The 16,750-nt window shown below is 45.6% G+C and overlaps 1 protein-coding gene across 1 annotated transcript in view; it reads right to left on the reverse strand.

The window, feature by feature from the left end:
* Positions 1-2,090: 2,090 nt before the first annotated feature.
* Positions 2,091-16,750, reverse strand: part of NALF2 (NALCN channel auxiliary factor 2) — a 45,459-nt gene continuing 30,799 nt past the window's right edge. Inside the window, exons 2-3 of the mRNA XM_049872765.1 lie at positions 5,470-5,641; positions 2,091-5,060 (exon numbers count right to left, since the gene is read on the reverse strand). Coding sequence (XP_049728722.1) covers positions 4,675-5,060; positions 5,470-5,641 — 558 coding nt within the window. The 3' untranslated portion in view covers positions 2,091-4,674. The remainder of the gene's footprint in view (positions 5,061-5,469; positions 5,642-16,750) is intronic.

Here is a 16,750-nt window from a genome sequence, read left to right on the forward strand (position 1 = left end):
TCTTTGGCAAGGCCATTGTGCCCTTTGCTCCCTTAGCACTGTAGACAGGTAACCCCCTTTGCTCTTCTGTGTAGCAGGATACAGGGGGATGTCCAGTCTCTCACCTGTTTTTCCTATGTCCGAAGCCAAGAGAGCTTGGCTTCCTTCTCATGGACGGGCAAAAACTCTAATGTAAGAGTGAGCATATTATGGTTGCTGAATGATGTATAAAGTCATACTATATCATGGATCTATAATGTGCTTGTCATTTACTGCTGTATTTCCAGCACCCACTATAATGCTGGGCATACAGTAATTGCTTAGTAAGTATGTTTGGAATGAATGAATAAGTCAAATACAGGCAGAATGTAATAAGTACCACAATTAAGGTGCAAAGTGTTACAGAAACAGAGGAGGAAAAGATTGTTTGCAGCTTGGGAAAGGGGGAAAGTAGAAGTCTTCATAGTAGAAGTGGCATTTGAGCTGGACTTTGAAAACAAGGTAAGGCAGAGATGGAGAGAGGATATTGCAGGCAAAAGAAACAATGTGAGCAAAGGTGGGAAAATGAGAAGGTGCAAAGCTCCTTCAGTGAACAGCCAATAGTGAAATGTGGCTAGGAATGAGTGCATGTGTGCCTAGGGTGGAAGATCAGACTGGTAGGATAAGATCCAAATGCAAAGGGCCTTCCTTGAATGTCATGCTAAGAAATTTACACTGTTCTATATAGACAATGTGGAACCATCTGAATGATTTTGGGCAGGGCTGCAACATGTTCACTTTAGGAGGATGGATGTATACTTTAGGAAAATCAACCATGGCAGCAATTATTTAAAAAGAAAAAAGTGTTGAGTGCCTCCTAAGTGCCTGGCACTGTGCTAGGTAGAGGATGGATTGGGGTCAGAGTAATTGGATCAGGAAATTAGTTATTAGGCTACTGTGGTAGTCCAGGCAAGAACTGCTGCGGGCCTGAAGCAGCTTAGTGGGAGTGGGGATGGGAAGGAGGGGAAGGATTCGACACAGATTACAGAGGTAGAATTGACAGCCCTTGGTGACCATTTCAGGTGGGAGTGAAAGAAAGAGAAGACTGAGTAAATGATGGTAATAATAATTATCAACATTTGAGTGCTCCTTTGTTCCAGATGTTGTGCAAAATGCTTTACATACATCATTTAATTCACACAATAACCCTTTTTACAGATGAGGACATTAAGGCTCAAAGAAGTAAGGGAACTTGTCCAAGGTCATATAAGTAGGAAATGGTGGAGCTAGACTTTGAATCATACAGTTTGGCTTCAGAGTTCAAGCCCTTAACCCTCCATGCTATCTGCTTTTGGGGAAATTTGGGAGCTCATGTTTTCATGGCAAAGTAATTCAACAGCTCAGTCAGGACACCAGACTCCCTTCTAAATCATCCTCTCCGTCCCCCTATTTATACGAAAAAGGTGGTAGTGGTGGAAGGCTCTTTCTGCTGCCCCTCCAGCAGTTCTTCCTGAGTGCCCTTCTGTCCTGTGGTGGAAAGATGGAGCTGGTGAGGGGTGTAGGAGAGATGAGGCTGGTAGACTAGAACCAAAGGCTGCAACAAAGGTGGAAAATTGGTAGCCCCCAAGGCCACGTGGGGCCAGCAGACATGTTCAGCCCATACAGCTTTTTTTTTTCCAGACTGGAGCTAACATTTAGGAATTAAGCAGGTTTCACGTAAAAATCCTTAGTCTTTGACCTTCCTTGAATCAGCAGATCTGGCAACACTGAGCCCACATTCCCACAAGACAACACTGGGCTTAAGCTTCCCCCTTTAAAAGGGGCATGTGCTGTGCAGTTCTCACCAGTTACTTTGTTTGAGTCTGTACTTGCCCCCAGCCTGGCCCCCTTTACTCATTTATAGTTATTTGCCTGCTCCTTGCAGATGGTTAAGCTTGTGATCCTTTGTCTATAATGGCCTATTACTGAGGTTATTCTTTTTTTTTTCTGAGATTTGAGCCAAAAGGGGGCAGGGCACAGGGTCAACATCCTCTCTCTCACCCACTCCCTAAGTCATAGACTGTTTCCTAGGGCAACAAGCTGGACTCCACAGACCAAAGCCATGAACGGAGGATATCATCAAGTTTTACCATTTATTTCTTTATGGGATTAAAGAAGAGCAGAGAGGCCTCTGCCCCACAATGCAACAAAACAGAAAGCAGTACACATACAGACTCTCACCGAAACACAGAGGCAGGGGTAAGAAGGAGGGCAGAGACAACTAAATCATAGGCAGGTAATGGAGGGAGGAATGGGGGACTACTTGGAAACCAGCTTGGAGACTCAATCATAGGAACTAGTGCAAGAAAGTCCTACTCATGAAGCACAGTATAGAAAATGGCATAAGAAAGCTGTCCAGCTCTGCTGCCTGTGGCGGAGGGGAGGGGCAGCTGGATAGGTGGTGATCTGGGTGATGGTGTAGATAGGGACAGTCAAATGACTTAGAGGTGGAGTGTGGTGCCCCTTTCCCCTGCCACTGGGCAAGGCCCTGGGCTGGTCTGAGCCAGGGGTCTCCTGGGCACTTGGTGAGGGGGAAGAGAGGATGGGAGTCTTCAAGGGTCCATTCCCTGGGGCTGTACAGGTGTCCCTTTACTTCCCAGTCCCTTTCCTCTCCTGAGGATGCAGGAGTTAGAAGGCAGTACCTAGGGTCTCCCTGGAGCCTAAGCACCTGCCCCTTTACTTAAATATAGGCATCTCTGGAAGGAGCCAGCATTTCTTCCCTTCCCCAGCTAAAAAGAGCACTCTAAGAATAGGGTATGTGGCTAGGCCCCAAGTGCTGAGGGCCAAAATACCAGAGTGTGTTGGCAGGGCATAAGGGCAGGGGGGCACACTGTGGAAAATGAGAAAACTGAAAAGGAAGGACTCCCCAGATTCGCTAAGCCTATTTGGGACCCAGCTGAAGCCCTAGAATGGTTTCCTTTACTAGGGAGGTCTCCCAGTCATCCCTCAGTCAACCAATTCCAGCTCTCCCCTCCCTACCCCCCTTTTGGCTTCACGCTAATGCAGCTCCAGGCCCAGCCCTTTCCCTTAACTCACTGACATCACATCCTAGAAGGACACAGGCCCTTCTGGTACTGAAAGCCCCTTGGCTTATCCCGGGAACAGAGTTCTGACTCCCTTTCTTATTTGCTCCTAACCTGTTGTCCTTGAGTCGACTCCGAGTCATAGCAACTCATTTGCTCCCACTGGCTTTTAAATGTCTCAGGCAATGTGATCTCCACCTCCTAGTACACCAGGGCAAGGCTAATGACTAACGGCCCCAAAGGGCTCTTGATGCCTCTTTTCTTGTACAGCCCTCTAGCCTGATTGAAGAGTTCAAGTCTCTCGACCAAGAGGCATCAGCACATTATCTTTTTCCAAAGGGTCTTCTTGCCAGTCTGTGGACTTTCTCTAGCAAGGGCCAGGGGTGGCTGGAGCAGGGGACTTGCTACAGGTTAAGGAGGAGTCTGGTTGTTCCACAATTGGGATAGTAATCCATGGGGCCAGGGATGGGGAGGAAGGAATACTCTTTGGTAGGCTGGGGACAGGGACAGGGACAGGGACAGGGACAGGGACAGGGGGAGGTTCATCTCTGGAGAGCTCTGGAACGATGCCCCCAGGTTCTCCTTCATGGAGGCCTGGGCTAGGACAAGATGGAGGAGTATGGGGACCCAGGCTAGGCCTGACCCACTTGGACTTAAGTCCCTCCTCCCCATGGAGATCAGAAATGGAAATTTTTTTGGCCTCAAGGCCAAGATCTCCACGGAAGGAGAGGCCCCTTGGGAGTATGTGCACCTTCTGTAAAATAATGGCCCTTCAGATAGCGGCAGTCTGGCCATGTATCCTCAGCCTTCTGTTTCAAGGCCCAACAACTCAGTTCCTACGCTCTTTCCCCAGAGGGCTCCGTATGCAACTTTCTCTGACTTGGTGAGCTGTCCTTGAGCCTGCCTCAACACTGATCACCCACCTTCCCAAAGCCAGGTGGCAATAGCCTGTTTGGCTATATCTCCTCTCTCCAAGCCCTCTGTCCACATCTCTCCTTTCGTCTCCACCTTCCTCATCTCCACTTTCTCTCACCACTCATTCTGCACCCCATTCCTACCCCCCACTGACTAGGATGGAGGGGCACAGCTTAACTGGGGCCCCAGGCTAGCTCCAACTGTGCACACCTCATCTCCACGCTGGGCGAGGTGTGCTGAAGTGGGAGGAGGGGCACTGCACTGTCTGCCGGTGCCTATAGGGATATGGGCAGGAGAGAATTAAGGATCTTGGCAACAAAAGGAATGTGGAGGGGGTAAAGAGCATCTCCCCTCTGTGCCCCCCAACATTCCCTGCAGGGCCAAGGCTGGGTGAGCAGCCTTCTTATCTGGGATCAGGGCTCTCAGCAGGGGTAGCCATTTCCAGCCCCTATTCACCCCTTTTTTTTTTGCTAAGCCCCATAGATGGGGCCCTGGGCGGGGGTGCCTGCTGCTCTTGCCTTTTTCTCCTGGATGGGTTTTGTGGCACCCTGGGGCCCTCTGCCCACTCTGCTGGAGCTGCTTTTGGGGTGGGGGTAGGTTGGGGGGATGTGTAGTCCCCCATTTCCTATAGCCCCCAACCTGGTCTTACACCTCCCATGGGAGGAGCCCCCTCCCTCCCACCTGGGGGGGCTGGAGCTAATGTCAGTGTGTGGTGGAGGTCTGTCCTCCCTCCCTGCTGTCACTCTTCCCGTGTTAGGCCCTCTTCTAGGGCAGGCAGTGCCTCCAGCCCCAGTCCCCCACCATCCTGGTTGCTGGAGAAGGTCACCATGGTGTGGAGGAGCATGAGAACAAGGACACAGAGCCGGATCCTGCTGGGGCTGAGGCGGGAGCCCCCAGACACCGGCAGGAGGGAGGGCTTGTGGCTGATGCGGCCTGGGGGGTCATGGCGGGGGTGGTAGTGGTGGTACTGTTGGTGATAGTGGTGGAAATAGGAGTGGTGGAATTGCTGGTGGTGGGTTTTGGGGGCCTCAGACTCCTTGGACTTCTTCTTCTCCGACTCACAGGAGACCCACTGTACGTCACAGCACTTGGCTTCTGGCAGCTTCGGCGAAGTATCCAGCAACCCTGCCAATGGATAAGGGAGGTGTGGTAGGGTGTTCAGGGGACTGATGGTTATGCCTTACCTGGAGAGGAGATTTTCAAAGCTAGGACTGTACAGGTAGTCCTGCCCAAGGATCTTTTCCCCCTGCCATTCAGTACCTTCCCTTTCTGGACCCTTGTCTCCCTGAGACCCTAGCTAGTTTCTCCATGAGGACTACCTGGCTTGGCATGTTCTGGGTAGAGATGGCCACTTTGGCCATTCCCCTGTTCCACTCGGCCCTATCCCAACCTGAGGCCCTCCCTGCCCACTCCTCCCGCCACTTAACCTTCTTCTAACCTAACTCCCCTGTTGTCCTCCCTGCTCCCACTCCCTTGACTGGTGCCTGCCCTGGGCCCCTGGCTTCCTCCCTCTTCCCAAGTGCCCTGCCTTTACCTGTACAGATAAAGCCAGGGAGCCCTCCGTACACCATTTCCTCATTGTCAGGGAGTATAAAGGGGCACCGGGTCTGCACCTCCAGGCAGTATTGCTTGCAGGGCACCCAGCGCTGGCATTCCTGCTGGGTCACGCTGAAGTATTCTGAGCACAGCCAGGCCTTGTAGACAGCCTGTGGGGAGAGGAAAGAGCATCAGCCCAGGTTCCAGTCCCTTCCCACCTCAGAGAAGAGGGATGAGGAGGGGGTGTACTTGCAATCTTTCAGGGGGCCTCCCAGCCCAAGCCCAGGATCCAGGGGGTGAAGATAAGGCAGGGTCTGGGTCAAGGCCACTATATCCTACCGTAAGATCTCCCATCTCATAGCCAGGATTCCTGAGTCCCTGATCTGTAGTCACCCAAGACTTAGAATCAGTTACTTGGCAAAATTACAAAATTACTCATACGTCAGAAGTGAATTTCAGTTCCATTCAATTCAATAAACATTTATTTGGCTGATGGTGTTAAGTTTCCAAATTCAGGAAAGAGATAGGGAGAATAACCCTTGCTCTATCTCATTAGGGTGTTGTGTGGATCAAATAATATGACGCATATGAAAATGTTTTGTAAACTCTAAAATGCAATTCAAATGTGATGGGTTATTTTTAATAAAAACAGTAATCTGCCTTACCAGGCAACACATGTGCCTTCAAGCTCTCCCTAATCCATGCTCTGTCCTGTTGGCTTTAGCCCTGGTGTGGAGCACACACCACAGACACTGCTGTGTTTCATTTGGAACATTTCCATTATATCTTCACAAGTATGCTTCCTGTCCTTCATCTAGCCTACACCTACCAGGCGCTGGTGCCTGGATAAGCAAGGTTCCCTGCCCCATACTCTTTGGCTATCATCAAGCCCAGAGTTTTTCAGCAGCAGCACTACTGACATCTTGGGCTAGATAATTCTTTGTTGCGGGGGCTGTGTTGTGCATTGTAGGATACTGAGCAGCGTCCCCGGCCTCAACCCACCAGATGCCAGGAGCATCCCCACCGTCATCTGTAGCAACCAACAGATGTCTACAGACATTGCCAAATGTCCCCTGAGGAGCAAAATTTCACCCTTCGAGAACCACTGATCTAGTCCCTTGCTACTACTCAAAGTGTGGTCCTAGACCAGCAGCAAAGGCGTCACTTAGGAGCTTGTTAGAAATGCAGAACTTCGGGCCCTGACTCGGACCTGCCAAGTCAGTATCTGCATTTTAACAGGATGCCCAGGTACTTCTCATGTATAAGGTTGGTTAGAGCCCTGCCCACATCCAGCCCTGGCATCTTCAGGGGTAACTTCTAGGTCTATAGATGCTCCTCACAGCAATGGTTCTCAGAGTCCCCTGGGACAATTGTTAAACATGCAGATGTCTCCATCCAGTTCAGCTTAAAAAGGATTGAGATGGGCCCAGGAATCTGCATTTTGAACAAGGGTCCAGGTCATTCTGCTACAGGAAACACTGAGCAATATGGTCTTAGAAGTGCTCTGTCACAGTTTCCTAAGCTTAATTTAAACATTTATATTAAAATACAAATAACTCTACTGTGAACATGGACTTCGGCAATGAAAGTCCACAGTGGCCTTTCCCAAAGTGAGGTGATGATGGTGGGTGGTAGCATGGGGGGGCTGGTGGTGGTGCTGCTGTCAAATCAATCCCCAAGCAACAAAGCATTGCTTGGACTTTGGTATTTCAGGGGCATCTCAAATTTATTATTTTTTTAAGTTGTGCTGACTTCCCCTATATTGTGTGTTGTCTTTCCCTTCACAAAAGTTGACACTTGTCTACTCTCTAGTGATTTCCCCTCTCCATACCTCCCCTCCCTTGTAACCATCAAAGTTTTTTTTCTGTGTGTAAACCTTTTCTTGAGTTTTTGTAACAGTAGTCTCACAAAATATTTGTCCTTCCGTGACTGACTTATTTCACTCCTCATAATGCCCTCCAGATTATCCATGTTGTGAGATGTTTCACAGATTCATCAGTGTTCTTTATCAGTGCATAGTATTCCATTGTACATATGTACCAAAATTTATTTATCCACTCATCTGTTGATGGGCATCTAGCTTGTTTCCATCTTGTTGCTATCGTGAACAGTCCTGCAATGAGCATGGGTGTGCATATGTCTATTCGTGCGGTGGCTTTTATTTTTCTTTGGGTATCTAGGAGTGGGATTGCTGGATTGTATGATATTTCTGTTTCTAGATTTTTAAGGAACAGCTGTATTGTTTTCCATAGTAGTCGTACCATTTTACACACCCACCAGCAGTGCATAAGAGTTCCAATCTCCCTCCAACATTTATTATTTTCTTTTTTTAGTGCCAGTATTGCTGGAGTGAGATGGTATTTCGTTGTAGTTTTGATTTGCATTTCTCTAATGACTAATGGGAAACCCTGGTGGTGTAGTGGTTAAGAGCTATGGCTGCTAACCAAAAGGTCAGCAGTTCAAAACCACCAGGTGCTCCTTGGAAACCCTATGCGCCAGTTCTACTCTGTCCTATAAGGTCTCTATGAGTCAGAATCAACTCGACTGCAGTTTTTTTTTTTGGGGGGTTTTAGTGGCTAATGATCACAAACATTTTCTCATGTGTCCGTTAGCCACCTGAATGTCTTCTTTGAAGAATCTGTTTATATCCTTTGCCCGTTTTTTAATTGGATTATTTGTCTTTTTGTTGTTGAAGTGTGTTTTAGATTTTAGAGATTAGACCTATGTCAGATATGTTGTAGCCTAAAATTTTTTCCCAGTCTGGAGGTTCCCTTTTTACTCTTTTGGTGATGTCTTTTGATGAGCATAAGTCTTTACTTTTTAGGAGCTCCCAGTTATATAGCTTATCTTCTGGTGTTTGTGCATTGTTAGTTATGGTCTGTATCATATTTATGCCATGTATTAGGACCCCTAGCGTTGTCCCTATTTTTTCCTTCCATGATCTTTACCATTTCAGGTGTTATATTTAGGTCTTTGATCCATTTTCAGTTAGTTTTTGTGTATGGTGTGAGGTATGAGTCCTGTTTCTTTTCTTTTTTTTTTTTTTTTACAGATGGATATCCAGTTATGCCAGCACCATTTGTTAAAGGTACTGATTTTTTTCTCCATTTAATGGACTCTGACCCTTTGTCAAATATTAGCTTCCTGTAGGTGGATGGATTTACATCTGGGTTCTCAATTCTGTTCCATTGTTCTATGTGCCTGTTGTACCAGTACCAGGCTCTTCTGACTACCATGGCCATATAGTAGGTTCTGAGATCAGGTAATGTGATGCCTCCCATTTTGTTCTTCTTCTTCAATAAAGCTTTACTTGTCTGGGACGACTTCCCTTTCCATATAAAGTTGGTTCTTAAGTTTCTCCATCTCATCAATGAATGCTGTTGGAATTTGGATTGGGATTACATTATAACTGTAGATCATTTTGGGTAGAGTTGATATTTTCACAGTGTTGAGTCTTCCTATCCATAAGCATGACATATTTTTCCATTTATGTAGGTCTCTTTCGGTTTCTGCAGTAGTGTTTTACAGTTTTGTTTGTATAGGTCTTTTACGTCCCTGGTTAGATTTATTCCTAAATATTTTATCTTTTGGGGGGCAATTGTAAATGGTACTGATTTGCTGATTTCCTTTTCAAAGTTCTCTTTGTTGGTGTAAAGGAATCCAACTGATTTTTTGTTAATCTTGTATCATACAATCGTACAAGGGAATCATGACCTAGCCAAGTTGACAGATATTTTGAGAGGACACGATTCAATCCATGACATTCCACCCTTTGGCCCCTCAAATTCATGTCCTTGCCACATGTAAAACATATTTACCCCATCATGTTATAGCAAAAGTCTTAAATCAACTCCAAGTCCAAAATCCAAAAATTCTTTCTCACTGTGAAATCTAAAATACAAGTTATCTGCTTCCAAAGTACAATGGCAGAACAAGCACAAGCTAGACATTTCCATTACAAATGGGAGAAACTGGAGGAAAAGAAGGAATAACAGGCACCAAGCAAGTAAGCAGAACACATTATATTACCCCTCAAGGCTTTGAAAATAATCCTCTGTTCTCTGAGACAATTTGCACAATGGCCCTGCCCTCCAGACTGTAGGTACTGGCCACACTCTCCAGATTCTGAGTGGGGGCCCTTCAGCCCTGGGCTTCAGCTCCGCCTTCCAGACCCACTAGGACAACAACTCTGCTCTCTTGGCTTTTGGAGCACCATTCTCCTAGTCTGTCTGCATGGTGACTCCACCCTTAGAAATACCAGAGGCCATGGCTCCACCCTTGGAAACCCCAGAGGTCCTGGCCATCCCTTTTGAGACTGAAGCAAATTGGCTTCTTGTCTTCCTTGTCTCTTCAGCTTCTGCCTCCTGGTTTTTTGGCCTCTCAGCTCCTTGGGCCTCATGCCAGCATCTGCCCTGCTGGGGCAAGTGTTCCAACGCTCTGTAGCTCCACAGATAAGTGCTCGGAGGCACCCCACTCCACCAGGAAGCCTCCTGCACACAGGCACTCAGCTCTCTCGCTCCATGGGTTGGCTCCAGCGCCGTCTTACGCTGGTCTCCTGGTTCTGCTGCTGCAGGTTCTCTGCTGCTGCTGGTCCTCTGCCGCTTCCTCTCCTCTATCCATTCAGTTTCAAAACCACTTACACATTTTAGGTATCTGTTAGAGCAGCACCCCACTTTCTCAGTACCAAATTCTGTTTTAGTTATCTACTGCTGCTATAACAGAAATACCACAGGTGAATGGCTTTAACAAAGGTAAATTCATTTTCTCACAGTCTAGTAGGCTAGAAGTCCAAATTCAGGGCGTCAGCTCCAGGGGAAGGCTTTCTCTCTCTGTCGGCCTTCTCATCAATCTTCATTCACCCAGACTAGGAGCTTCTCCACAAACGGACCCTGGGTCCAAAGAATGCGCTGCACTCCTGGCACTGTTTTCTTGGTGGTATGAGGTCCCCCAACTCTCTGCTTGCTTCCGTTTTTGTGTGTAAACCTTTTCAAGAGTTTTAATAATTGTGGTCTCATACAATATTTGTCCTTTTGTGATTGACTTATTTCACTCAGCATAATGCTCTCCAGATTCACCCATGTTGTGCGATGTTTCACAGATTCATCATTGTTCTTAATCGTTGCGTAGTATACCATAGCTTGTTTATCCATTCATCTGTTGATAGGCACTTAGGTTGTTTCCCTCTTTTTGCTATTGTGAATAATGCTGCAGTGAACATGGGTGTGCATATGTCTATTCGTGTGATGGCTCTTATTTCTCTAGGATATATTCCTAGGAGTGGGATTGCTAGATCATATGGTATTTCTATTTTTAGCTTTTGAAGGAATGCCATATCATTTTCCAAAATGGTTATACCATTTGGCATTCCCACCAGCAGTGGGAGTTCCAGTCTCCCCACAGCCTCTCCAACATTTGTTAATTTCTGTTTTTTTGATTCATGCCAGTAATGTTGGTGTGAGATGGTACCTCATTGTGGTTTTGATTTGCATTTCTCTAATGGCTAGTGATCACAAGCATTCTTCATGTCTCTTTTATCCACCGGAATGTCTTCTTTGGTGAAGTGTCTGTTCATATCTTTTACACATTTCTTAATTGGATTATTTGTCTTTTTGTTGTAGAGGCTGTTCGATTTTTCTGTAGATTTTAGAGATTAGGCCTTTGTCAGATTTGTCATAGCCAAAAATTGTTTGCTCGTCTGTGGGCACGATACTTCTCATGGCCTTGTCTAGGTGGACAGGGCAGGTTGCTGAGCTAAGGTGCAGCAGGGCAGGTCCAGTGGAGGGGGAGAGGTGGGGATGGGTCATTTGCAGCATGTACTGTGGCTGACAGGGCGGGGTTGGGGGGCAGTGTAGGGCTGGGTCTGGTGGTCTGTGCCTGTGCCACTCAGGGATGCAGCTCTGTGTGTGGTGCAGATAGGCAGGAGGGAAGGAGAAGGATGTGATGTGTGGAGCTGAATGGGTGTGAGAAAGGAGAGAGAAAAAAAGAAGCCAAAAGAAAAAAAAAAGGTCCTGAGGGACCCTGCTGGTGGAGTCGCATGGACTCAGAGAAGCCGTGTGCTGGTGGCTTTCTAGCTGGGCTGTGTGACACAGCCCATCAAGAAGGGGCAGAGATGGCACACAGGAGAAAGGGAAGGAATGAAGGGAGAGATAAGAAACCAAAAAAAAAAAAGGCACACTCAGCCAGGCATTGGGAGAATGGGAAGGAAGGAAGGTAGAGAGAGATAAGAAACCAAGGAAAAAAAATGCCCCAAGTGCGCCACTGGTATGGGCAGCTCCCCAGCCAAGTGGTGTGGCACAGCCCATCAAAAAGCCGTGGAGATGGCACATGCAGCCAGGTGGCTGGGAGAAAGGGAAAGAAGGAAGGTAAAGAGAGACAAGAAACTGTGAAAAGAAAAAAAAATCCTCTGAGGAAGCCCACCAGCATGGTGGTGCAGATTGGGGAAGCTGTGTGCCAGCAGCTCCCCAGCTGAGTGGTGTGACACAGCCCGTCAATAAGCAGCAGAGACAGTACATGTGGCCAGGTGGTCGGGAGAAAGGAAAGGAAGGAAGGTATAGAGAGACAAGAAACTGAGAAAGAAAAAGAAAAAAAAATGCCCCAAGAGAGCTCACTGGCATGGCAGTGCAGATTGGGGAAGCTGTGTGCCGGTGGCTCCCTGGCTGAGTGGTGTGGTAGAGCCCATCAGAAAGTGGCAGAGACAGCACACGTGGCCAGGTGGGTGGGAGAAAGGAAAGGAAAGTAGAAAGCGTCAAGAAACCGAGAAAAAAAAATGCCCTGAGGGAGCCCACTGGCGTGGGAGCGCAGACCAAGGAAGCGCCTCCTTAGCTGAGTGGTGTGGCTTGTCCGTCAAGAAGGAGCACAGATGGCACACAGAACCAGCTGGGCAGGAGAAGGGAAAGGAAGGAGGTGAGAGAGGAGGAGACAAAAAGAAGTCAAAACAACAATAACCAAAAAATGGCAATGAAGGAGCCAGCTGGTGGGGGCGGAGCTGATCTGAGCAGCAAGGAGCTGACTTCTCTCTGGCCATGTGAGAAAGCAGCAGAGGCCATGCAGAGGGAAGAAGGTTGGGGCTTAGGAAAGCATGTATCCCTGGTTACCAGATGCTCTGCCTCCTGCTGGGAGCTCCATGGAGCTGCCTTTCCATACTCCTTGTCTGCAGTTCTTGGTGGCAGAGGGGTCCAAGATGGTGAGTCCATGCCACATTAGCTGGTACTCTACTCTTTCTCTGTTCTTTGTCAGCTTCTTATTCTATTTGGTGCTTGGCTGAGTTCTTCATCCCCTCATTTGACACTTAGGGTTCCAGGATTGATGTTTTTATCTTTAATTAGTTTTTCAGGTCTTTGCTGTAGAGGGACAGTGTGGTGCTTCTGTCTATAGTGCCGTGTTGGCTCCACTCCTGTTTCAGTTTCTATATATTTGATTTTTTTTCTCTTGCTATTCCTGTTATTGATTTCTATCTTTATGGCAGTGTGATCAGAGAAGATGCTTTGTATTATTTCAATGTTTTGCCTTGTTGAGGCTTGTTTTGTAGTCTACGATGTGGTCTATTCTGGAGAATGTTCCATGTGCACTGGATAAGAATGTATACTTTGCTGCTGCTGTTGGGTGGCTGTTCTGTATATGTCTATGAGGTTGAGTTGGTTGATTGTGGCATTTAGATTTTCTGTATTTTTATTGAGTTTCTTTCTAGATGTTTTTTCCTTCATTGAAACTGGTGTGTTGACATCTCCTACTATTACTGTGGAACTGTATATTTCTCTTTTCAATGCTATTAGAGTTTGTTTTATGTATTTTGAAGCCCTGTCATTGGATCCATATATATTTATTATGGTTATGTCCTCCTGGTGTAGTGACTTTTGAATTATTATATAGTGTCCTTCCTTACCCTTCATGGTGGATTTTGCTTTAAAGGCTATTTTATCAGAGATTATTATTGCTGCTCTTGCTCTGTTTTGGTTATTGTTTGCTTGATGTATTTTTCCATTCTTTGAGTTTTAGTTTATGTCTTTGTGTCTAAGGTGTGTCTGTTGTAGACAGTATATAGATAGTGTTTTTTAATGCATTCTGCCACGGTCGGTCTCTCTACTGATGCATTTAAGCCATTTTCATTCAGTGTGATTATAAGTATGATTTTACTGCTGTCATTTTTTTTTGTGGGATTGATGGTTTCCTCATTCTGCTTAATTTTCTGTGCTGAGTTCTTGTTGCTTATGGATTGTCTTTTCATTTCTTTCATTATTGTTGATTTTGTGTTTACTGTGTCTTTTTCTTCTTTTTTATTTTGATGGGCAGGTTTGTTAGTTTCCTTTGTGGTTACCTTGAAATTTACCTTTATTTTCCTACGTTTAAACCAGTCTTTTATTCTTGATATTGCCTTGACTTCCCCTCCATATAGAAGTTCTATAGCTGCACCATTTATTCCCTCTTTTTTGTTTTGATGTTGTCATCGTCTACATATTGATATCTCTTGTTCCCTAATTTCAGTCTTTTAACTTTTTTGTTTGTTTTTGAGAATTTCTTATCTGGGTTGGTATCTGGTTGATCTTTCCTGTGTCATAAGTGTCATAATCTTGGATTGTTGTCTAATATTGTTGGTTCTCTAATTGGAGGACTGCCTTTAACATTTCTTGTAAGTTTGGTCTAGTTTTTATAAATTCCCTTAATTTCAAATTTAACATAAATCAAAGTTTGAAAAATGTAGTTCTTGACTTTTTACTCCAAATATTTTCCCACACTCAAGTCTTGACCATTTCATAAATATACCACCATTTACCCAGGTACTCAAGCCAGAAATCTAGGTGTCAGCCTTCATTCTTCTCTCTCACTGCACCCCTACATGCAGTCCATCAGCAAGGCCTGTAAATTCTAGCTACAAAATACATCTTGAATCCTGTCATACCTCTCTTCATCTTCACTTTCCCACCTTTGTGCATGCCATCATCATCTCTCATGTGGAAAACAATCTCCTATATGGCCTCCCCACCTCAGCTCTTGCTCTTTCCAAACCATTGCCCACGTAGTAGTAAGAGTGATCTCAAAATGCAACCAGGTCAAATCAAGCTCCTGCATAACTTGTACCTGCCTCTCTCTCCAACCTCATTTTCTACTTCTCCCCTTAAGTGCACCCTGCTCCACACACAGAAGTTTTCTTTCTTTTCCTTGAACTTGCCCTACTACTTCCCACCCCAGGGCCTTAGTAATGCTGTTCCCTTGGCATAAAATATGCTTCCTTGCACTTGTGTCATGGCTGGGTCCTTCTCATCCTTCAGGTCTCAGTTTAAATATTACCTTTCCCATAATTACTTCTTCACCACAGGTATTACTTTGTCTGCATTCTTGTTTTTTTCTTCTGTCAAACTTACTAAAATATAAGATGTATGAAAGCAGACATAGGTCTGTCTTATTGACCACTGTGTGCTCAGCAGAGCATACCAGAAGAAAAGAAAGAAAGAAAAAAACACCTGTTGATTGAATGAGCAGGACAAGTAAATGAGGACATGTCCCTACTCTCAAGAAAATTCCAGTTTTGTGGGAAGACACTGAACTTGAATCTATGGCAGAATATGATCTATACTATAGAAGAAGTCATACTGAGAACCATTGAAAAGCAGCAAGTAGAGAAGCTGGGAAAGACTTACTGAGGGGATAAGAGTTGAACTCAAAGTAGATTTAGATAGTGTTATGGGTTGAATTGTGTCCCCCCAAAATATATGTCAATGTGGCTAGTCCATGATTCCCAGTATTGTGTGACTGTCCACCATTTTTCATCTCATATGATTTTCCTACATGTTGTAAGTGCTACCTCTATGATGTTACCGAGGCGGGATTAACGGCAGTTATGATAATGAGGCAGGACTCAATCTATAAGATTAGGTTGTGTCTTTAGCCAATCTTTTTTGAGATATAAAAGAGAGAAGTGAGCAGAGAGACAGGGGGACCTCATACCACCAAGAAAGAAGCACTGGGAGCATAGCATGTCCTTTGGAACTGAGATCTCTGCACTGAGAAACTCTTCGACCAGGGGAAGATTGATGATGAGGACCTTCTTCCAGAGCCGACAGAGAAAGAGAGCCTTCCCCTGGAGCTGGCACCTTGAATTTGGACTTCTAGCCTCCTAGACTGTGAGAGAATAAATTTCTCTTTGTTAAAGCTATCCACTTATGGTATTTCTGTTATAGCAGCACTAGATAACTAAGACAGATGGTACGGGCAGAGATGAGCCAAAAGAGCATTTCAGGCTGAGACAGCAGCTTATGTGAAGGCATGGAGGTGAGCACATTAATAGTGGCTAAGAGAATAGAGAATGATTTTGTATGAATGGAGTGGAAAGTGTACCAATCTGTTGATGGACATTTGCATTATTTTCATGTTTTCACTATTATAAACAATGCTTCATTGAACATCTTTGTACATATATATCACACACTTGTGTGAAATTTTACTTATACACATTTCTAGAAGTGAAATTATTTGCAAACTCTTTTGCAAAAGAAAGGAGAGAACAAACAAACAAACCCAGTGCCATCGAGCTGATTCTGACTCATAAGTGGGGTAAAAAGAACAAAGTAAGAGGCAGGGTAAGAGAGAGCTGGAAGGTGGAAGGGGGACAGTAAGAGAGAGGTTGGTAAGAGGGGACTAAGGGATGAGAGGCAGTAGTGAGGGGGTAAGAGAGCACGGCATCAGGGTAAGGGAGTAAAAGAGGAGATGTATAAGAGAGAGGATAAGAAAGAGCAGGAGGTTGGGAAGGTAAGAAATGGTGGTAATAGAACCAAAAAACCAAACCTGTTGCCATCGAGTCAATTCCGACTCATAACAACACTATAGGGCAGAATAGAACTGCCCCATACTGTTTCCAAGGAGCACCTGGTGGATTCATACTGCTGACCTTTTGGTTAGCAGCCGTAGCACTTAACCACTACATCACCAGGCTTTTCCGGCAGTAATAGGTGGTAATAGGGGAGTGGGAAAAAACAAGTTTGGGGAGAAAGAGCAGGTAATTAAGAGAGATGGAGATGTAAAGGAAGTAAAGGGATATGAGATTAGGGTGGGAGTAAAAGAAATCAAGGTAAAAAAGAGTAGAGGGATAAGAGAGGGTAGGGGAAATAAAAGGGGGTTTTATAAGATGAGGCTGTTAAGAAGAGGAGTAAGGAAGCAGGTAAGAAAGAGGAAGTAAGAAGGATGAGGGTAAAAGTGAGCAGGGGTGGAGTAAGAAGAAATAAGGGCAGGGGGAAAATATGGGAAGTGTAAGAAAGCAGGGTGAAGAAAGAGGGATAAGAGAGTAG

The sequence above is a fragment of the Elephas maximus genome, chromosome X (assembly GCF_024166365.1).
Source record: "Elephas maximus indicus isolate mEleMax1 chromosome X, mEleMax1 primary haplotype, whole genome shotgun sequence".
NCBI classification, from domain to species: Eukaryota; Metazoa; Chordata; class Mammalia; order Proboscidea; family Elephantidae; genus Elephas; species Elephas maximus.